Source organism: Microplitis demolitor, chromosome 3 (genome assembly GCF_026212275.2).
Source record: "Microplitis demolitor isolate Queensland-Clemson2020A chromosome 3, iyMicDemo2.1a, whole genome shotgun sequence".
NCBI classification, from domain to species: domain Eukaryota; kingdom Metazoa; phylum Arthropoda; class Insecta; order Hymenoptera; family Braconidae; genus Microplitis; species Microplitis demolitor.
The window spans coordinates 5702198-5726107 of record NC_068547.1 but is presented as its reverse complement, the minus strand read 5'-3'; the positions used below and the strand labels follow the sequence as shown (position 1 = coordinate 5726107).

Sequence of the window (23910 nt, the reverse complement as noted above, 5' to 3'; positions counted from 1 at the left end):
TCACCTCCGGTGCAGCCTCGGAAAGATAAAGCAATTAGAAGGGGATGCCAACTTCTAGATCTTTTAATTACTTTAACGATCGCCTTTAAAAAAGTTCTACAAAAATAATAATCTCGACGGCAGTTGCCAGTTAAAAGTATATATATTTCAAGTGTATTTAAACATTTTTTATCATTATATTATTTCACCGTCTTCGGAATAATCGTTAAGAAAATTTTACGAGTCATTTAATATTCAAATTGTTTTCGACGTCACACCATTTTAAATTCGATCACTAATTACTATCTCTGTAATTATTATTTTCACTTACACTCCTTAGTATTCTCATTGGAACTTTCAGTTATTAGTTTACGCAATCACGTCATCCAATTAGACTGAAAGAGTGAGTGCGCGAGTCTCGGGACTGTAATTTTAAATAAAAATTTTATAATATTGTAAAAAAAAGTTATTAAGAGAAATCGAGAAATTCCTGTAAAAGCTTTATGGTTCCATCGAGTATTAGAAGGAGAAGAAAGCGCTGAAAACAAATTGAGTGATAGTAGAAGAGAGCAATTGGCGTAATTAACTTCATTATCCACGACACGAACTGCTTGCAAGAAAGGTTCGCTCGGGTTAAACGTCTTTCCCCGGTAAGTAAAAGGAAAAAAAGTAAATAAAAAGAAAAAAAAAAGAAAATAAACCCAACTAAGGAGCAGAAGAAAATAAAAGTCTGATGATTCCTTGCGGTACATAGAGAATAACGCAATACTCCTGCTCAACTCCTCCCTCATCGAGCTCATCCATCCAAATGATCAATATCCGCTTATGGACAAGAGCATCGTTCCATTGAGAGTCAGGGGGTCAATCAATTTGCCGCTCCCTTTTTTATTCAAATTGGAATATCTTCTTCACTCGCATTCTCGCTTTTTCCCGTGGCCTAACCCAATATACATCTCCTTCCTATCCTCTTTATAAGGATGAGTATAAGTATCGATCGACTTTTACTTACCCCCTCTCCCTTAACCGGCACTCAATCCAGCTAATAATCTAAGGCACTCTGGTCTTGGTCTCGACTCGCCCACTTTTCTCTCCGCATTTGTACTACTCTATAATATACCCGCTCATCTTCTTATCTTGGTTCGTTGGTTATGGTTGTTAGATGGTTCGTTGCACGGTCGGTGACGAATAAGAGACGATTAGTGCGAGATCGTTTTTCGTTTGGGCTTCTTGTACTTTTTCTACACTAGGTAAAATAAATTGAGCCGTAATGAAGTATGAGAGAGAAAGAGAAGAAAAAGTACCAGCAGTTTAAAGACTACAGGTATATATACATCTATATAGATATATAATATGTGTAACGGTTTGGGATCCTCGTCGAGAGGTCGGAGATACGCCGAGCAGAGAGAGAAAGATCATCAGCAGAACAAGAAGTCGAGTTATTGAACAAGCAGACGGAGGACTGGTAAAGTAAAGAGCGAGAGGACGTGTGCGGCAACTAGCAGATTATACTGGACTCAACTCAACCCTCTGGTAGTTTTTGCTGACTTTACAAATGATTGATTTTCGCCGGGCTCATTGGACGCCTATAATTTAACCCCGCGCCGACTCTGGGACCACCGTAGCCGCGATGTGTCCTTTTTGCCTCAATATACTCACCGACGCCTTCTGGCCTTCACTTATTTTTTTTTCTTACATTATCTCTGACCAAGACCAAACGAGACATAACTGTCATCGTTTCGTCTTAACAATTTATCTCAATTTTCGGGTTGTAAATTAACCATAGACCACCTGTTTTATTTTTCACTCTCTCATTTCTCTAATATACTTACTGTTATAATAATTCACATCCACTTAAATATTTCTCGGGTAATTATAAATACCGAGAGATAAAAAATAATAAAATACAGAGACAGAGACAGAATAAAAAGCCCATCTAACGAAACGTGAATAATTAAAATTTTTTAATTACTTTAATTTACTTAATACTTTATTTTCCATTTAATTTAATAAAATATAAATTTAGCCAGAGTTTAACTCATCACATAAACATCCTGATGAAAATTGGATGGAATTAAATTTTTCTCCGATAGCCAGTTAAAAGAATCAGACCTTTTACTCGATTTTATTATTTCTTTTTTTGTTCATTCTGAAAAACGTGAATATAAAATGTCTTTTTACATCCTTTCATTTTTATTTTAACTCCCTTCCACCCGTACCTATTCTCATTCTTTTTAGCACTGCACGGCGTATACCAACCTATTCGAACTGAGATTACGATCCGTCTGCCATTGTCCCAGGAAATTATTATATCTAACTCTCTCATGGCTCTCACTCTTACTCCATTCTCTCTGGTGTGCAAAGAAAAACCCAGAGAGCTTCTTCTACCAGCAAAAACTTGCTCCAAAGATTTTCGTCGGTTCTCTCTCAACTGGCAGTAGCAGAAGCACCGGCTGAGCGCCTTTGTCCTTTACTGGATTCCTACAAAACTTGGATATAATTCCCGAAGCTCGCACAACCACACGGCAATCTTCTATTCTCTGGCTCCTTACACACATACATGCCTCTGCAAATATCCATGTACAGGTTAATACACATTCAGTTAACGTACATACACTCATGTACACACAAACAGTGCATATACTTGTGAAAAGCTTGCGGTTTCCGAGGCAAATCGAGGCAAAATTTCGTGTACATTCTACACTACTACGGTTGATAATTTATTTAACGCTGTATAGAACTGGTCTGCGAACCCCGCTTTCACGTTACGAATAAATCAACCCACTGAGATATATATATATATATATATATATATATATATATATATATATATGTACAGAACCATGAATTCGCGTACTCAAATAATCCGGGACAACGATTGACGTCCGCAAATTTGTAGAATAAACTTCCAGCCAGGAGTAAGTACAGACGAACTATATACAGTTATACTTATGGTGTCTCAATATATGTACATGTATAATATATACATATATACGTTGTAGCATAAAATCCATGTGTACTTGAAGGAGTAACATTAGTAGCCCACTTGGTAAATTAAATTGCATTAACTTGAACTCATAATAGAGTAATATTCCAGAGTAAAGCAAGAGGAGTATTCTAGAGTGTAGAGACCCTTGAAGAGTTGACTCTCTTCAAATTTGTGCGAGACAAATAGCGACGACGACGACGACGATGACGACGACGCCCAAGTCCTTTTGGGTCTTTGTACGCTTGAGCGATGTGTCAGGGTGCTTGCTGCGCTCGGATGAGTTCCCCGAGATAATCGGATTAAAACGCGATGGGGTGAGATAAGTCGCCGACGGCAAGTTGTCGCGTGGAGTCGACTAATTGGCCTACTCATAAAAGACCGCCCATGATGGATATATACACACATTTGTATATGCATGTGTGTAAAAGACCGCATGGGTAGACCCACTGCTTTAGTCGATTTGTTCTCAGATTTAACTGTCAACAAAAATATACCTATTATTATGTTGTATAAAAGAAAATGTATCATCACCAATCATTATTATTCTTCATTGAGCAACTATTATCCCACATCACGTATAACAAGACCAGGTACACTGTAAAAAATTGGGAGTGAATTCGAGGTGATTACGGATTTTATTTAAATCCAAATTCACTCCGTCACTCAGAGTTCCAGAGTTGTTTTTCTAACCACAATATTGTAGTAAAACATTGTATACAATAGTAGCGAGTACTCCAATTTGTAGTAAATGATACTACATAAATAGTACTGACTTTACTACATGTGGTTAAGGTTATTCCAAGTTCGAGTTGGCATTTCTTTACTCCATCTTGTAGTAACCTCAACTACAGTTGTTTTTGTAGCGACTACAATTTTTTCCCGTGGGGTAAATGTCTGAATTTTATTTAAATCCGCATTCACTCTGATTCGGAATTTTAATATTAAAATAAACTCTCCTTCGGAGTAAATTCACTCCGAGGAAATTAAATAAATAAACAGCCACCCGCTCCGCATTTACTCCGGATTTAATCCGCGTTCACTCCGCAAATTTTTTACAGTGATAAATTTATTTATAATTTCTATACAAGTATGCGTATATATAAAAATAATATTTTTAATTTCAACTTGTTGACGTCTGGCGGTATTTTTTTCCACGGTAGTTACTCTCCAGTAGAGGTATAACGGTGTCGTCTTGACCCCGGTCACACATTAAGAATGCGTCATTTTAAGATACAATCTTGAGCCGCGGTTCGTAAGGCGTAAATGAGAAGTCTACTCCCATCGTAATTTTCTCTTCCTCTGTATGATCTCAACAAACAGCATTAAGTATGCATCGGAGAGAGAGAGATAAAGGGGAAGAAGGAAATAAATAATGAGAAGTAACTAGTTCTCTTTCCCTTGATACTAATTACTTGACGTAGCGCCACGTCTCTCGCAAATCAAATGACAGCTGGGACAAGAAGAAATTAATGAAGACGGTGAATTCATCGTAATTTACGCGAGTCCAGTTTCATTAAATATAACAGATTTATTGAAGATTGTCGGCAGGGGGCGTTTCGAGTAGAAAATTATATCAAAGCACTTGTATAATATAATACCTCGTCTCTTTGCCTCTTGGCTGCTGTAGTCTCTGCTATACCTCAGGCATCGAAACGAGTGTACCAAGTGGCTTTTCTCTCTTTTGCGCTCCCTCTTTCTCTTTAATTCTTCTATTCCTCTCTTTTGAGACACGGTACAGTAACCCTCGTTCTGTTATGCTAATCTTACCCGCTAGTGTTAGCTATATACGATGATGCGCCACCACTCTAGTTACTTCCGGCGAATAATATATATCTATATATTCTACTCTACACGTTCCCTACTCACGAGTGCGGGTAAATTTCATCACCAAGTGCAATTACACCGCACGCCAAATCCGATTTAATGTAGTTAGTGCTACTCACTACACTTCCACAGTATCTAATATAATATAATAAAGATATATACACATATACTAGTATTATTTTGCATCAATTTAATCGGCAAATATTTATCAATAGCCAATTGAAATATACACAACAGCGATTTAATTCAATTTAGATGATAATATTGCATTACAATAATGTTATCACTGTTAAATGTTTCGCGGTCATAAATAAATAAACGGATCTATCGGTATCATGATTAAAAATAAATAGCAATTGCTGTTATATTTGATTGACTGATTGTTCTTTTCTGTGAGAGACCCGAGTGGGTGAAAAAAGTAATAACAGCATATAAAAAGTTAAAAATAAATAAGTAAGAAAGAAAAAGTAAAATCAATCGCCGTTCGCCATACAATATCTGAGGTCAGTATATACGTAAGGTCAACAATATTCTCCGGCGGATAAAGTGTATAGAGTGAGAGTGTAGATACACAAGAAGAGAGAAGGAGAGTAAACTAAACTGGCAAGCAATGGAGGCAAGCCACGATCGATTGTACACGTGTATCCATTACGAGACGATGTAAGTGTACCTCAAGCCTTTGAGAGGGCGGCCTCGCCGGGGACGTCGGGGAGGTTCCAGCTTCACTATTCTCTCTGTGGATATAATACCACTATACTTGAGGTCTTGCTCTACACTGTCTGCATACATACAAAATATTGTGTATATATATATGTATACAATAGTGGTATAGTCGCCAGATGTGGACGACCAGGGTGTGGGCGTACAATTCGCCGCAAAACGTTGACTTGAGGAAACAGAAACTCTGATGCGTTTTAGTATATATCTATATATCTGTAGGAATTTACCTTTATTCCTGTGTCTCATACTCTACTTGCAACTCTAACTTGCTCTTTTCTATTATTACATTACTATATAAATATATATACTGCACTTGTATTGTTTCTATAGATATAGATATATATGTATATATATCGTACTCCATATCTTGGGTAGTGTCTGTTCTGCTGCAGCCGAACCTAGACGAGTAGCGGTGGCTCGTTACGACGCGGGTATAAGATCGGACGTGCACGAGCACCGGGATCATGAGACATTACCGGGAATTGCTCGGAAAAGACTATACGGTTTTGTGCACAAAACGATTAAGAAAAGTAAAAGAGTCTAACTGTAGCAATTGTAAGTTATTGGAGTTGGTTATTGCTTTTATCAATTGCGCACTCATTCGAAATCTATATCATAACTTTTCATTCTGATGATTAAAATTAATGTCTATTTTTGTTGTAATTTATTTTAATTTATAAAATACCAGTTGATTTCATTGTAAATTTCCATGTTTGCATATTTTTTATATTTTATTTTAATTAGATTTTTAAATCTTAAATTAATATTCCGTAGTAATTTGATATAAATTTATATTTTAAATATTCCAATGAAAATTCCTGATTTTTTTTAATTAAATTTATATTGAATTGTAGTGTACTTTTTGTAGCCATTAATTTTTTTTACAATTAAAAGTGTACAGCATTGATTCAAGCTGAAAAAATAATATATATCTATATTTTATATATACAGTAAAAATATAAAATGATTGAGATATTTAATGAAACTCATTAGAGTTAATAATTTTAATAAAAATAAAATTAATTTAAAAAGACATTAAATTTAATTAGAGTAATAAACAGTTGATAATTGGGCCGACTAGGCCGGTTATATTTAAAGATTAAAAGAAAAGAAAAAGGTAATAAAAATAATCGCTCGAATTAATTCGGCGGAGGATACACTGCTGTCTAATTACGCTGACCATAGCGGTAATGACGGTAGTTTTTTTTATTTTTTCGTCTTTAGTATATATATCATAACCGACGATCTTGAGAGCTCTGCATTAAGACTCTTCCGGTTTCCGCGCGCGGACACTCTCCCTCTCCTCATTCCATTCGTTTGTTCCACTCGTCAGCGGCGTTATCAAAATCTCACGGTTCGGTATTTATTTAATTTTTTTTTTTTTTTTTTTTTTTTTTTTTTTTTTTAACCACTTGTATATGGATGCTAGCGAAATATTGTTTATTTTATTATACATTGTTGTTACAGGAATTAAATATTAAAATATTTATCGATGATATTTTATATTCAATTAAATATTACACGTATCTATAAATAAATACATACATGTATATATGTATGGATATTATAGCCGGCACAGTGGCTCACCGTTTTCAAACACGTTCAATGATTCGTTGGTGGTTTTCTGCGTTGAACCTCCAACCGCCAGTCAATTGATATTAATTCCCGATTGGCAATTAAGCGGCCCAACTATGAAACAGAGCAGGCTAATATCGAAAATTTCTATCGCACGAGAGTAACAATTGTTGCTCGTACTCATGCAAATACCGATACCACTTTACATATATTTAAAATCTGCCTCATATCTATACATATATATATATACATATCATCCTTCACAGCAGTATCCTATTGTCTGCTAATATATATGTGCATAATACTGTGTAGTCATTACGGAATTTTTACCAATAGCTTTTTTTGTAATCCAGCAAAATGCAAATATAAAACTCCAAATTTTACAAGAGAAAAAAAAAAAACTTAAGCATAAAAAGAGAATTTAGCCACCGGTAAGTTTGTGAGGTTAATGACTTGAAAAAAAATTTAGTCAAATAAATAATTTGGCATGTTACTTTGGTGTAGTCATTAACAAGCTTTAAAGACTCTGAAAAGTTTTCGATGAGAATCATTAATACCGATCTTTTCATATATTAACACCGCGGGCAAAAAGTATCTTTGTGCAATTTGTGAACACTCTTGTCATGTTTTTGTCACTTATCTCTGACCTGAAATCTACTTTGCTCGTTCGGTTTACAATCTGACGATGAGTCAGATAAGCTGGTAAAATTAGTAAAAGTTTTTTATGGAAAAAAAAAATAATACCGACAAACAAAATAAATAGAATGGATAAAAAATAATGGGATGGGACTGAGAAAATACGGTCGACACAAGGTGGACATAGCAGTCGTCGAGTAGCTCGACCAAGTTGTTGGGTATTTCGTCGAGCAAATAACACAGACATGGACACATACATAAATATACATACAATGGTACTACTGTATAAACATTGTGTCCCGGTGAGTGGAATTCAATTCGATTAGGCGAGAATGGCGATCATCGACTGGAGTATCTCCGCCGACCGCCGTACTCTGTTCTCGGTGTACAGCGAATTTTCCGGGCGATAGGGTTGTACTAGCCATTAGCCGTTCCCCGAGAATCCGACTGCATCAGCAAATAACGTGCACACACACGCACAATCAAACAACCAGACTATGCTATTACTGTATAAACAGAGATGGAGAATAAGTAAGAGAGAGAATGCCTCCCATTTGCTAATCCAGCCTAATGATACGGAATAAATTACGCTTCTCATTCTAACAACGAGGACACGTTGTTTTTTTTTACAATCTTAATATGTACTCCAATATGAATATCGGCATCGCGAGAACGGACAAAAGGAGAATAGGAAAAAATTATAAGCTAAAAAAAGTAAAACCAAAGAATATAAAAACGTGAATCGCGTCATGTTCATCAGAGTGAAGTGCAGCGGCAGCGGCACCGACGGTCTATTCTCCCTGGAATGTAAATGGTCGGATACATCCCATCGGGGGTTTGCCGGCGTATGACCAGTCATATGTAAATCGCTGAAGCATATACAGACACTGTATATGTGTATACATATATTTCGTAGATATTCCCGTCACACGCGCCGTTGTATCTGCCTATATATCCATGGATGCGCGAGCCCAAACGAAAATGCGTTATTCGTGCGCTGAATATTTCTTCAGAGTGGAATCCACTAAGCGGAAGCAGCTCCTACGAAGAGGAAGAGATTGTAATCCACGAGTTATCCCGCGCGCGAAAAACGTACCGATTGTATAAATATCTGTGCATATATATATATACATATACATTTATATATTGTATGAATGTACATTGGTTGGGTTTGTATATACCTTCCGTTTCTCTTTACCCTCACCCTCCCTGTGAATTTTTTTCATTTTCAATACATACATTTTACCTCCTCGGTGCCTATCGAATTTAAAATCGCTTATTCTTGGTGAGATGTGTATATATAAAAAGCTTTTGGCTTTGTTCAATTTTACCCTCGAGTACTTCTGAATAATATGTCTAGAATTTTTTAATATCATGTGAAATACATTTTGAATTTTTTCACTCCCACCAAATACATTACCAATATTCATACTAATTTTTTTTTTTTTTTTTTTATAATGCAATTACATTTATTATGTAGAATAAAAATAGAAAAGAGACTCGGGCTTAATTTTTTTAACAAGGATTTTTCTCTTCAGAATGGATAAACAATTTGAAACATTTCGCAGCAGGGCTTCAGTACAGTGACTGAGTTAAATCCCGGAGATTTAAGATAAACCAAATCAGTGTCCCTCACCCTTATATAAGGTTTATAATACTCACAGATGCTCATATCGATCCGTCCTAGTGAGGAGGAAGCGGGTGGAAAAGGAGCATCAGAGGAGGAATGGGAGTGAGAGGAGGCACACACTACATACGAGAGAAGTCTCTGCAGGCTCGTAAAATCCACCAAGTCGAAGATTTACTCTCCGGGATCGGTCGCTTCATTGCCAATAAACCGAGCGAGAAAGAGAGCACGACAGTAGTAGCCTTCGTAATCGTCTCTCGCAACTCTTTAAGCCTCAATTCCTGTGTATATGACAGAGAAAGCTCGAGAAAAACCGTAAAAGACGACAACTACCACTACGAGCGGCCATCAGTAGCCGAGCAAATGATAAAGAAGGATAAAAGAACAGCGAGATAGCAAAGTAGAATAATAGCAGTAGTATTAGTATTAGTAGTAGTAGGAGTAGTAGTAGTAGAAGTAGCAGTAGTATAAAATCGTCGTTGTCGTTAATAAGTGGAAATGCGTGGCCCACCATTGGGCTTTCGAGTCTATACTACTCGCATGCTCGTTTGAGTTTCAACGAGAATCACAAATACCGTAGACGAAGAAGAGACCCATACGGAATAGGAAAAAGAGTAGAGCACACACAGATACACACAGAAAGCACTACGACTGTGCTGCAATGTAGGGCAGTAGATGTGCAGTGTAGAGAGCAGTATACAGGCAAACGACTCGATAACGTTCCTTCAAGAAACGAAGGCAAATTAAATTTCCCATCTCTTTTTCTTTCACTCACACTCGTTAGCTATATATCTTTTATATACATTCGTCGAGAAATACTCTTCTTTTACGTCTTTCTCTCTTGCTCTCCCTCACTACTACTGTATATATACATATATATACCGATTGCACTCCTCGTCTGTTTTGTTGACGTCAACTACCTCTCGTAGACGTTTTTCCCTCGAGTATCTGTCTTCTTACTCGCAATACTCTTTTTTTGTTCGCTTTCGTCTTGACGACTACGACGAGTACGCGGCTTCACCGTCTACTTGACGGCGGCTTCTTTTTGGCAATCAAACAAGCAAGAACCCACGACTGGCGCAGTTTCCGCAAACCAACTACCAGGGCCTCCGACGTGCCTGCTGCTGCTGTTGCTGTAGACTCTGTATACTTAACTGCTGTTGGATGCTCTAATGCTGCTGCTACTGCTGCTATGTACTCTCTTTACTCTGTTCGCAAAACCACAACCCAAAACTTGATGTGCCTTCAACAAGAAGGGCGCCGAGAGAAAAGACCGATGCGGAATATACACAGGAGTAGCGGAGATTCTACCACATTATGTACATATACATACATATATACACATATATACATATACTAAAGAGTAATGTTGCTACTTATATACATATCTTATTCTGCCGTAGGTATGCCTTCACCCCCTTGTTTTACCCACCGACGAACGTTCTGGCACATTTGCCTAACCACGTTACCGAAACCCGATTCTAACTTGCTTTACGATCCGTGCTATTTAATACTATTCAAACTATGTACATTTGTCTCTTCTGCATTACCGTGACCATATTATTTTTACCAATAATTAATATAATTTATAATAATTTTTTAACTCTTCCTCAATTTTACAGATGAGCGGAAAAAGAACGAGAAGTTTCGAGTGCGCAGTTCACCATCGTGACAGAGAAGTCTACTCCGAAAATGATTTTCATCTTCTGATTCACGAGCCCCCACTTTTTCACAGGTGAGAGACTTTTATAAATATCTGTTCACACAAGATAAGGCCGTAGCTATAAAACCGACGGTGACTACGACGAGTAAAAATATACTTTGGTGAAGACGCGTAATAGTATTGAAAATATTACGGAGACAGGATATTCAAAGCAGGTAACACATCAACGAAAGGAGAGAGAGAAATCGACCTTACTCATATATATTCGCGATACACGTGCTGAGCTATAGAATATGTAGCACTTTTCGAGTTTGTGTAACATTTTCCCTGAGGGTAGACTTTTCTTCTGATGGCTCTTGCTTGTTACATTTCTCTTCTCGAAGCCCATCTGAAGACTTTTTTTTTTACCGGTGTCTCCTGGACCCTTGCGAGACATCTCCACGCGCGTCTACATAAACGCGAGTATACCAAGGCAGACTATGTAAATTACTTGAGAGTAACTTGAGGAAACTGTTGTCGTCGTTTCTCGTACTCTACTAACCATCACACGCGAACAGCATTCAAAGTGACTAGTTCTCTCTCGCTCTTTATATATATGTATCAACTACTCTACACGTTGAATACTAGACAGAGAGCGAAAGATTAAATCGACAACATACATCTCGTGACGTCTCTCTCTCGCATTAGACACAACATGGCTGTGCACTTTCCCGGACAGCCGTGACGACACTTAACCATAATGTGTCCCCGAGGAAAAGACGAACAAAAAAAAAACTAACAAACTATATCAACATTTGTCATTAAATTTTCGTTGGTCAATTGATCTTTTTTAACGAGAACAAAAAAGTGTTAACTTTTTTTCTATATTTGTCATGGAACTTTTAAAACATCATGGATATTTTACGCTTATTTTTTAACATATTCCCCTCATAATCTTTTCCCTATACTCCCATCAAGTGGCTGTAAATTTGACTCGGGTCTAATATACATTCAGACCTGTCGTTAGCGCGTCTTTTTTTGTTTCCCGTTAAAAAAAAAATAAAACATTCTAAAAGACCTATAACTGGATACGTTTTATTTGATCGTAAAAAAAATAGAGACATTATAATTTTTTAATACTTTGAGGATTAATAATATAGATAAATATATTTATTGGATAATGGCTCTCTTAAAAAAAAAACATTCCGTGTTTAAAGTCGATCAAAAGCTTACCGGGTGGTCACAAAGTGTGTACTCGCGGTCACATTCCTCCGCTTTTCATTTTCAACTAAACAAGACTTATATATGTATAGACATATATGTGTACCTTTAAAAGAGTAGAGCAGTAAAGAGCAAAGCAAGACCGTAAATTTAAAAACTCGCAATAATACATATGTATAAGAGAGAAAAAAAAATGATGACGATCGTCAGTGAAGCGGCAACGACTTTGTCGATGAATTTTTCTCTATAATACCGGTCATATTGTCCCACTGTTTCCATTGTATACCAGCCTCCGTTTAGCTGCCTCAGGAGTTACAAAGATGAGACATCAAAGGTCGCACAAGCCAGAAAAAAATATACCAACGAATCGTCTTTGCAGCAAACGAATAAATTATATATTTATACTAACGTATTAGTAAGTTTTTTTGGTTCTATTTTTTTCTCTTTCCTGCAACATGAATTTTATATAACAACGCACATAAAAGAGTAGTCGAGGACAAATGGAGCATTTTTTAAACGAAATTTTCAGAGAAAATAACATCTCACCTATTGGTGAGCACGTTTCAATCCGTTGAGTCACGTACAAAACTTACCTACCCCTAACGACTTTCACTCCTGCCCTTGGACTCACGTTTGCTTCCATAGTTTCGTCGTTATCTTCTTGAAGATGTCCCGAGTTCCTGCAATTTGTACCGGGTTTCTTGAAGATTAAAATACTAATATATTGATCATCAAATTTTGCCAAACGTGCTTGCATGGATTCTAAAAAAAAATGAATTTTTTACTTCAAAATAGTATATTACACTACAAGGGAAGAAAGTTGAAATTCCTGCCCTGTGTGATAAGATGTCCGAGGCGAAGCCGACCGCATCTCATCACACAGGGAAGGGCTTTCAACTATCTTCCCGTGTGGTGTATACGATTTTTCTTTATACTTGGTCGAAAGTACGTTTATTAATTACATTTTTAAATACTATAGACAATACAAACACATTCTGCCTTCAGCTGACAGATCGGCCATATTTTTTTATTTGCTCCCTATTGACGCGCCTCTTTCGGACATACATAAAACTTAAATTTTTTTTCTTTTTGTTTTGTTTTTGATGCCTGCCCCGCGACATTTAAAAGCACGAGCGAAGTGAGTGCGTCTGGTCGGCGGGGGCAGGCATCAAAAACAAAACAAAAAAAAGACATAATTATACTTAAAAAAATAATTAATAGTTACTTTTTTTCGGAATAAATAAATTCACACCTATGAACTAGATTTTTTTTTCTTGCGAATAAAAAATATATTAATACATACATAAACAAATAAATTATTTGCATAAAACATTTATTTGTACAGTCGGACCTCGTTATAAGACTATAGTGCTGTCTTTTCTATAAATTAGGTATCGCGATAGTTTGAGAGAGGAACTAATAGTCTTATAACGAGGTCCTACTGTATATATGGCATAAAGCCTTCGTAGACCATTTGGTTTCTATTAGCTGATTTTTTTGGTAAAATTGCTGTTTCAATAACTAACTTCGCCTCTGCATCAAAATCTTTTATCACCTCATACTCATCCATAGCTTCATCCGATGAAACTTTTTCATTTATCTTATTATTGTAAGGACAATGTTTATTAAAATATTAGATACAACGAGACACAAAAATACTGACATATATAGGTATAAAGCAACGATCTACGCGGTTATTGTGAAACATTTTATTGATAAAGTGGTAGACGATCACTAGATGGTAGCAGCCGGCTGTTTCTGTAGGCACGAAAAAAATTTTTGCTCTCGACGATATAAGTGGGGCGCGTGTAATTCGACCAGAGGAGGGAAATAAGACTTTAGGCTCAAAATTGGGGAGGGAAGTGCGTACTTTCGACTAAGGGTTAAAGAAAAAATTTTTTCTATTCCAGAAAAAATTTGTTTTTTTAAATTTGTAATGCGAAAAATTTCTTGAGGCAAAGAGAAATTTCCGGTGTTAAGAAATACTTTTTTTCTGCAGGGATACAAAAACTGTTAGCATATTAAATAAAAAAAGAATTTCTTGAAACGTTTATCGAGTTTGGATAAAATTTATGGTAAATTTAATGCGGCTCAATTATACGGTGCCACACTTTGATTGTAGTGCCATTGATTGACGCACTATTTTGTCGCTCAGCGGGACGTAAAGACGGATAACAACCGACGTATGAAATTATCCGTAAGTTATATAATATGTGCACCCGCCCTCGGTCCATTTTGCGGCACGTTCTCTGTATATCTTTTTGGTTTTATTAATCGGAGTAGAAAGTCTCCAAGTTAATGGAGGCATAGAGCCATGACAGAAGCTGCAAGAAAGTCTACATATACATCTCTTCTATATGTATAATGTACATACATATAAATACTAGATTTTATATATAAATGTGTATAAAAGACAGGGTGTGCGTTTTAGCTGCTCCGAATTCACCACCTGGGCACTTCCCGCGGCGTGTAAGCCCATAAAAAGGACTAGTGGACCCATTCCAGTGGTCAACCGTGAAAATTAAATAATAAATAGCCGAGTCTTTTAGACTTGACCTTATATACAAGATTTTATCTCGTATACTAGGAGTTAAAAATTAATTCCAAAAAATTAGTCAACAAAATAAAAAATAAAAAAAATAAATTGGAAATAAAAAACAAATCTCACTTAAAAAGTCACAAACTTATGGTAAAAAAAAAAAAAAAAAAAAAATATCACCAGGGAGTAATGAATTCACCAGACAGTATAGACAATATGCGTGTATATAATATAGAGTGTAGTGCAGGGCAAGAATAACAAAGTAGTTGACAAAAACGTCTTATAATAGCTGTATCAACAAACGTCGTATAACACGTCCGACGGCTGAGAGCCGAATGCCAGTTGGCCTTTGATGTCTTACGAAGAGCGACGAAAATTTAGCAGCTGAGCTATTGGTGGCAGCTCTACCCCCACGGCGGCTCAACCCCATCATCATCCAATAGAGAGCGCTCGCGAGTCCCCTCTACCTCTAGCGCGTGTACACCCACGCCCGCCACTACTCGTGGGCTCTCGCGCCAAGTCAGTCGGTCAGTCCACTCGGTCACTCAGTAAGCCCGTGGCGCCCTAAGAGAAGGGACGTACGAGAGACGTACGTGCGTACGGCGGGCCTCTGAGGAGAGACAAATAAAAGGTGAAGAGCAACTGGCACTCCCGTGTCGTTCGCTCTTTGCCTGTCAAACTCAACCACCGTTATCTCGTTAAATAAGTATCAGTCAATGACTCATCAGTTATTTCACAATAATCCGCATTACCTAATTGTCGCGGGTTCATATATATTTTTTTTTTTGTTTTCTTGCCGACGGTATTGATGCGACCGCACTCTCAATCACGTGTGCTCTATACACGTGCGCATATGTGTCAGTGTATTGTTTATTTATTATTGATGTTTGTTGTTGATAAATCAATTAAAATAATTAAGTGGGGTAATAAATAAATAAATAATAATCATAATAACAACGAGTGAAATAATAATATTTCGGCGGAACAATGTGCGTGACAACGCCACTGAGCGCCACTAAAATACTTAAGGATACGTCGCGTGGGACTGTTACAAGAACAATTGCGACGACACAAGGATTAACTTATGTTCACAATACCGGTGTGACGTCGACGACCACTACAACTGCGACGATGACGACACCTGGTAATAACGCTGATCTTGAGAGACCGCAGCACACGTCGATCATGTAAATATTTATTTATATCTATATGGTTTTTTTTTTCTACGACCACAATTTAATTGACATTTAAATTTGAATTTTACCGCGTAAACTGTAATGTAATCATGTTAGTCGGTGCGATGGATCTGTAATTTTTTTTTGTCATACAAAAATATTAGATGTTTTATTGTATTTATATGTATGTACATTTGCGGTTACTAAGACTCGGACTCTCTCACGGTGTCGGCGGGAGCACGTGTTGTTCTCTTCACACACTCCGCAATTATGTATATATATTTATAAATATATATATTTATACACCGCGAGTGTGTCGGTTAGACACCCGACTTTAGCTTGTCTCCTTCTATTTCGAGAATTAAATACCGCGAAACGCCGACACAGGACGACGAGGTTACATATATATGTGAGGTATACAGTCATGTGTGAGTGTGAGAGAACGACAAAGTGTCTCGTGAATTAAAATGTAAAATAGCAACGAGTGTGATGCGTCATCAATTTGTCGTGTATGTGTGTTTATAATATCTATATCTATATATTATGTATATATATATATATATATGTCATACGTACGTGCGTATATATATTTTATGTCTCGTCCGATTGTCAGTCTCGAAAGTAATTTTTATATTTGTGTACTCGGGAGAATTCAATATTGAAAAATCTCAAGTCAATAATTTATATTTGAATTGTTTTTCTTTTATTTTTTATATATTTATATGTTTTAGTTGCGCGCGCTTTTGCATCACATATATCTGACGATCGTCGATTGTCGCATTCAAGTTATATTGTTGTTTGTATAGTCTTTGAAAATGGCTTTACAAATATAAAAATATATATAAAAAAAAAAGTTGAAATAACATTGAAAATTTATTTGCTTAACTTGGCGCATTCGATTTATTTCTTTACATCTAACATTTTCAACCGCAATTTTTCATGTATATAATTTATATATGTATATGTATATATATATAAAATAAATGTACATAGACTCTGTTACTCTATCAAAGTATAGATAGGAAGTCTTCCTGTGCTGTAGGAAAGAAAAATACAAAACTCCGTCTCTACTCCAACTCCCCGAGAAACTTTCCTTCCGCCGTCGAGCGACCACTCTTGGCAATTTTATATTTTTTCCCTTTCTTTTTGTTCATTTCATCTTTATCGAGAATCGAGATTGCAGCGCAAAAAGAAGCTCCACCAGAGCTACTTCGTAACGCATCGCGACACTCAATTTCCATAATATTTTTTTTACCCTCCTCTCTTTCCATCCAACACTCGTTAGAATTAATTAAAATTACATATACATATATAGATATTTTATCTACAACAGATATAAATATATAGCATACATGTGCTCAAAGTGATTCCCATATTCTTCATTCCTCTTGCTAATTTAATCCGCCGATGTTATTACTGTTAATCCTGACATATTTCAGTTTTCATTTAATCACAATTATTTTCGCGCCATCGGCCAAAGGGTATACGCGCTTGTATATATATATATATATGAATGTATGTATGTAGTAGGTATGTCTATATGTTGCTCGATCTACTTTGCTTGATCATAATCATAACTTGACCAATTTTATGCTATACAACAAATGTAATAAACGATATATGAGATCGGCTTTATGAAATTCCCGAGTGTTCCAATAATTTGAGTAATTACACTAGCGCTATTCACGGTTCAGCTCTCCCTTCCGAAATTGATAAAGCCCCACCGCGAGAAATCCCATATATATATATATATAATATCTATATAATACCCTGACAATACAGCCTGGGGATCGTTTTATTTGGTTGGAGAATTACGAGTAACAAACCGCAAAGTAAAGGCAGAGAATATAAAATCGATTGAACAATTTCCGAAGGATTTTCCGTAGTGACACTCGGGGAGTAAAAGAGAGAGAGAAAGAAAGAGTGACAGAGATTTCCACAACCTACTGGGTATTCTACTCTCAGCTGACTCGCGTCCGTCGTCGTGGCTTTTACGAACAGGCGAGCAACGTAGAACCGAGTGAATCCAAGTCGGATGACAAGTTGGCACCTAACAAGTGACAATTACCGGTACTAACGAGCTCTGGGGGTTGGGCGAGATGCAACCGAATGCGGGAGCGAGAGGAGAAACGTGAATTCGCGGGAAGGGATATTCAATTCCCTCTTTTCTCTCCTCTCCTCTCCGCTCTTATCATTCATTTTTTTATTCCTCGGTCAATTCACCTCCTATCAATAGTCTTCAATCTTATATTACTTTTTCACTTGATATTTTTCTCTTGTGCTTACCCGCGGGATCAATATACACGCGACCGCTGTGTAATCCATAGAGCCTCTAACGAACGTTCTGTTTTCCCTTACCCGCATTTCTCTCGATTTTATTTTTATTTAAATCCTACATTGCACTTTACATATGTATGCCCATGCATATATAGATAAATACATATACGGCTCTTTGGAAACTATTCACAACGACAGCATAACATTTAATACCGTCGGTGGCGCTCGGTGAATTCACAGACGTCAAGGAGGATACATTATAAACCAGCGGAATCCGGGGCGCGCGCGGTTGGTCGCCGGATCGACCGGATAAAACGGCTACCGCTGGAGCGCCCGGCGATGATGAACGACCGTATGGTAAACCGCGTGGACCTGGTGCTATATACTATCGTCATGCTGCACAATTCTATACGTATAGACCCGGTATTACATACATTTGCTTCTCTATAGCCTGCGAGCCTGTAATCCATATACTAATTGCCGCATCGATCGGGCATCTTTCATCCACCAGAACACTCTCCCACACTACAATTCAAGTCTAAGCCCAGCCTGGCTATATTGCCTGGACAGTGACGAGCCTAAATTTCCTTTTCCCTTTTTTTCATCCCTTTTGTTTCTTACTTTAATCTAGCTTAGAAAAGAAATTACACGCCACGAAAAATAAGAAAAGATATTAAAGCAGAAAATTATTATTAAGAATTAATGCTTCGTAAAATAAATTGCGTCCGCATTTTCTAGAATATTAGACAGACGACTAGACTCCAGAGTATCATTTTTTTTTCTTTTTTTTTTTTTTCCTGTTTTATTTAATTTTTTTGTCACGGCGTTTTCCGTAAACCCTCAAGATAATTTATAAAATGTCACAACCAAGACGTTCTTTCTCTCACGGAAAAGTTTATTGTCTTATTAACTTACCGGCCACCGCATACTGCTCTGCTATGTGCGTGTACTTTCTCATAATGCCCACAAGAAAATGCAATTTTATTTTTTATATTCATTTTTTTTTATCTGTACCGTAAACGCGCAATATATATGTGCATCAGAAATATTCAATTAAAAGTAAATTAAATATTAAAAATAATGATACAACAAATTAAAAAATGCAATGGGGTCAATTAAAATTAATATAAAAATTCAACTTCCTCCCTCAAAATACCACTATATATATAGTCCTGGGGAGTTATAAAACATTCGCGTGTCCAGTGATCGCGCCAGAGATCTCCCGAGGCTTTTTTTTACGCGGTCAATGATTACAAAGGAAAAAGAAAGATAGTATAACGTATAGTATAATCAGACGACTAAAACCTTCTGCTGAAGCAGGCGATAATGGTGTATGTATGTATGTTTATGTATATATGTTTATGTTTGTGATGTAAAGAAAGTTTACTCGACCAATAGTTTACGAGGCAGGATCGATATTAATACTTGTATACTCTCTTTTGTAAGGTCCTTCCTTTATTAACCAACTCGGTAGGTATCGTCGTTTCTATTTCGCGGAAAAGGGTGGTTAGTTAGCGTCAGAACGGCTTCCTATACTCTAGTGAATACCTACTTACTACCACAGGTAGACGACGCGAAGCCAAGTGCACCAAAGTGAATGGAAGCAATAGTACTGTAGTAAAAGAACACACAATTGCAACCCTATTTTCCTCTCCGCTTTGCAGATATTTATAAATACAAGAGTATATATATACATAGAGAGAGAGAGAGAGAGAGACTGCCGCGAATAAGAGATTTTACTTGGCGGCGTAGATATAGAAAAGGAAGAAAGAGATTCTTGTTGCAGAGTATTACTTCTTGAGACAATAGAATTATTATCTCTTTTCGCGCTTATAGGAACTCGGTTCTCGTCGAGCAGCTCTGACAGTCGCGAGCTATTGTTCTTCCAGCAGTCGTATTACTCTTCATTTCTTTTCTTACCATCGATACAATAAAATAAAAAAGTTTAATAAATTAAATGAACTAGTCGGAGCAAAAGAATTTATGGAGAATTAATAGTGTGGGTGTAGAGTAAAAAAAATTAATGAAGCAAAGAAAAATATATGCGCGAATGAATTGTGAAAAAATTAAATTATGTGTTACTTACTTTGTAAAAAAGCTCTGGCGCCTGTACTGTTAATTTTCCGAGGGTATGATGACGAGATGTCATGCTAATAAATAGCGTTTGACACTGATGTTATTTCAGCGCAAGCTTGTTAACACGCTGCTAATTAATTTTTTAAAGACACTTGCCGCTAAGAGAGCGAGTAAAAAAAATGTTTCTAACGAGTTTGAGGTTTACCCGGTGTGTGTTTGGATAATTATATCCTGCACACGCTCTTTAATTTTTTTTTGTCGCACACTCTTGTATTAAAAGGTAAAAAGTTTGTTTGTTTGCGTTTTTTTCGCTTCTTGTCCTTGCGCGCTTTGCGAGGGTTGAATTTTCTAAGCATATTCCAATGGGTAGTCAAAATATAATCCAATATGCATCTACGGATGATCTGATTTGATCTGGATAATTAACGAACGACGGGTGAATTAATTCAATGGCTCTGATGGTAACCGACACAGACGACGAAGAGGGACGGAGAGAGAAAGCGAGGAGGAATATATAATGCTTGTAATTTAAACAAAATGAGAATTCTCATGATTTTGCAATTTTCATACTGCCGCTGCTTCTGACAATGACAAATTTCCCATTTAAATTGAGATCATCTGCATGTTTAAATATTTAATTGAACATTGATAACACATTCAGCTAATTAATTTTCATTTTTATTTATATCATTCGTTATATTTATATTTATATTTAAATTCATATTTCATTATTTTATTTTTATTTATTTTACAGGATGGTGCGCATGATTGGCGATGAATTTCTAACCGAGGAACGGGACAGAAAGTATTACGCTGATCACTATACCTGCTGTCCGCCTCCACTTTTCATTATCCTTATTACCCTAGTTGAGGTAAGTCGGAACATCTATTATAATTATTATTATTATTATTTTAATAGTCTAGATTAATTTTTATTATTGCATGGCTGAGCGAAATAAAACGATCGATGACAATAAATTAATGAACCACCGCGCAAGCAAATTGCAATTAATAATTTTTTCCGCGGAATTTAATATTCATACGTTGAATAATATCGATCATAACAAATATACGGGTGAAATTGAATTACATGTAGATAATAATTTTATTTAATTAGTAAGGGAAATGTCGAATGATGTTTTAACATCTAGCATTACCACTTTTAATTTACAACATTACATATAATACATGTATATTGAATTCCGTGTGCGGTGTGGAACCTTGAATTAATGATAACACAAGCGTAAATTAATTTAACCGTATGTATATAATTACACATACATAACCGCGCACATGGAAAGCATTAATAAATAAACCGTTGCATTTGTTGACTCATCAACGTCAACACACAAGATACTACTGCAGAATTTTGTGACCTGTGTGTCCCATCAGTGGCGCATGTTAAGCTCTCTCTCGCTCGAGGATTTCGTCTTTCTCTCTCGGTTCTCATCAACGGAGAATAAAAATAATAAAAATAAAAATTTTATAACCGAGTGAATTACGAGTGAAAAATGTTGAAGGAAGAATGAAGAGGTAGCTTTATTTTTATATGTCACATATTTCATCCACTTAACGGCGTATATCCTTCTTGTAGTCTTCGTTGTCGTCGTCGTCATAGTTGAGCAATCGATATACCGACCCCTGACTTTATCTCGGTGTTAGACTTATTCACCAAACTCCTTTACCCTACATATACATTTATCTGTATGTATACATAAGTCCTCCCGCATTTCCGTAATACATGCGCACTGGATGAAATGAAATGGAAGGATTAGAGAAGGGACCAAGATGTGAGTCAAGTAGAGGAGACAGAAAACATAGAATAGACTAGAGAATATATACACTCACAAGTGTAAACACGGTTCGTGGCCTTGCCCAATACGAGTACATACATACTCAAGTTAGGTCGCTTCCAGCATACATATATATCTACGTATATATATTGCCGAGTCTCTATACGATCTCTATGCTCAGGTTGTCGGTGTCGAGTAGTCAGTGGAGTCTCACAAGATAAGACCGAAGGACTTGCCGGATATTATCGTAGATGTTGTATCATCCTTACTTCTCTTACCCCTTATTCTCATCCGGCCTAACTGGCAAACAACCCTAACTGAAGTAACGACCAACTACAGTTTTCTATCTCTATCTCTCTTACGCTCTTTCTTTCTCGCTTGCTCGGTATAAGAGACTAAACTAACCTCGTTATGCACCAAAGATATTACATACAACGTACACGTCCTCTTTCCTTTCATACATATATATTATTACCGTACACTCAAGTCTGCTATGTTCCTATAATATTACATAAACAAAAAATATAAACATCCTCACTAATACAAACAATTTCTTTGCAAACAAAATAACATAAAAAGAAAGTATCATAACAACAATAATAATAATGATGATGATGGTGATATATATATATATATATATATATATATATATATATATATATATATATATATATATATATATATATATATATATACATGGAATACATTTTTGCAAATTGATTGTCACGTAAAAAAAACATTAATGCCGTGAAAGAGAATGATAAAAATAAAACAAGTAAACGTTTTTTTTTTTTTTTTTTTTTTTTTATCCACATTTGTCAGCGATGGAGATAGTTTCACGAAGATTATTACGACTGGGAGAATGGACAAGCGAAGATAAAAAAAGTGGAAGAGAGGAGTGAGCACCTGCTGTCGTCGGCCATAAAAGTTTCAGAAACGACACACGACTAGTCTCATTACCCGGACGCACGTACTACGTCCTGCAGTAAAAAATAAAAATAATAAAAAATAAAAAGTGTGTATACACTCAGCAGCATACAGTAGTGGTGTATTTATGCATGCACATATGTGTATGTGCTAGTGTACTTTATATGTATTACTGTCGATTTACACATAGAGATAGGTTATCGGTGGTTTATTCATGCACCCAAGGGGATGACTTTTCGCGAGCAATCGATTCCGATCCCTCCCGCGTACCCTCGGCTCTACCAGAGGGACACACAAAGGATGCGTGCTCGATACGCTCGTAAAATCAGCTCGATCTGCTGGGAAACATGGGCAACGAATGAGCACGCACACAAAGGCACAACTACTCCGGTCGTATCGTGGCGAAGCTTCTAATCGAATCGAGTATAGCTTTCGTGCGATTCTCTTCTGGCTCTTGCGTGTCGCCCGTCTCTGCTCGTGGTAATTTCAGGCTGCATCATTCTTTCCCTCTGCCTCTATTCTCATTCTCGATCCTCTCTCACTCTCTCCCTGTATAATTATCGACTCGTCGGCCGGGCAAACGCGTTCGCATTCTTCGAGGATATCATCTGCATAGCTCTTTGCGTTCTCCGACGTCTGCCACGCTCATCGTTTACTTCGACAGTCGTTTCGCCGTATTATACGAGTTCCAGTATTAGTTATAGTAAGTCTCCAACAGAAGCAGCAGCAGCAGTAGCATCAGCATCGGCATCGGCAGCTTCTCATTTCGCTCATACTACTCGGTTAGATACTCTAATACTAATAAACACTAAGTAGGTACTGAGGTACCTATTGTCAGATGATGGTGTAATATAACTCAGTTTGTCACTTTGGTCGCTCATCTCCCTAAGGACTTTAACAAAACGGTTAAATT

At 36.7% G+C, this 23910-nt stretch overlaps 1 protein-coding gene across 1 annotated transcript in view; it reads left to right on the top strand.

Annotated features, from left to right (window-relative positions):
• The window catches only part of LOC103580736 (protein rhomboid), a 105766-nt gene that overhangs the window by 56690 nt on the left and 25166 nt on the right, over positions 1-23910 (top strand). Inside the window, exons 4-5 of the mRNA XM_008562616.2 lie at positions 10970-11082; positions 21032-21149. Coding sequence (XP_008560838.1) covers positions 10970-11082; positions 21032-21149 — 231 coding nt within the window. The remainder of the gene's footprint in view (positions 1-10969; positions 11083-21031; positions 21150-23910) is intronic.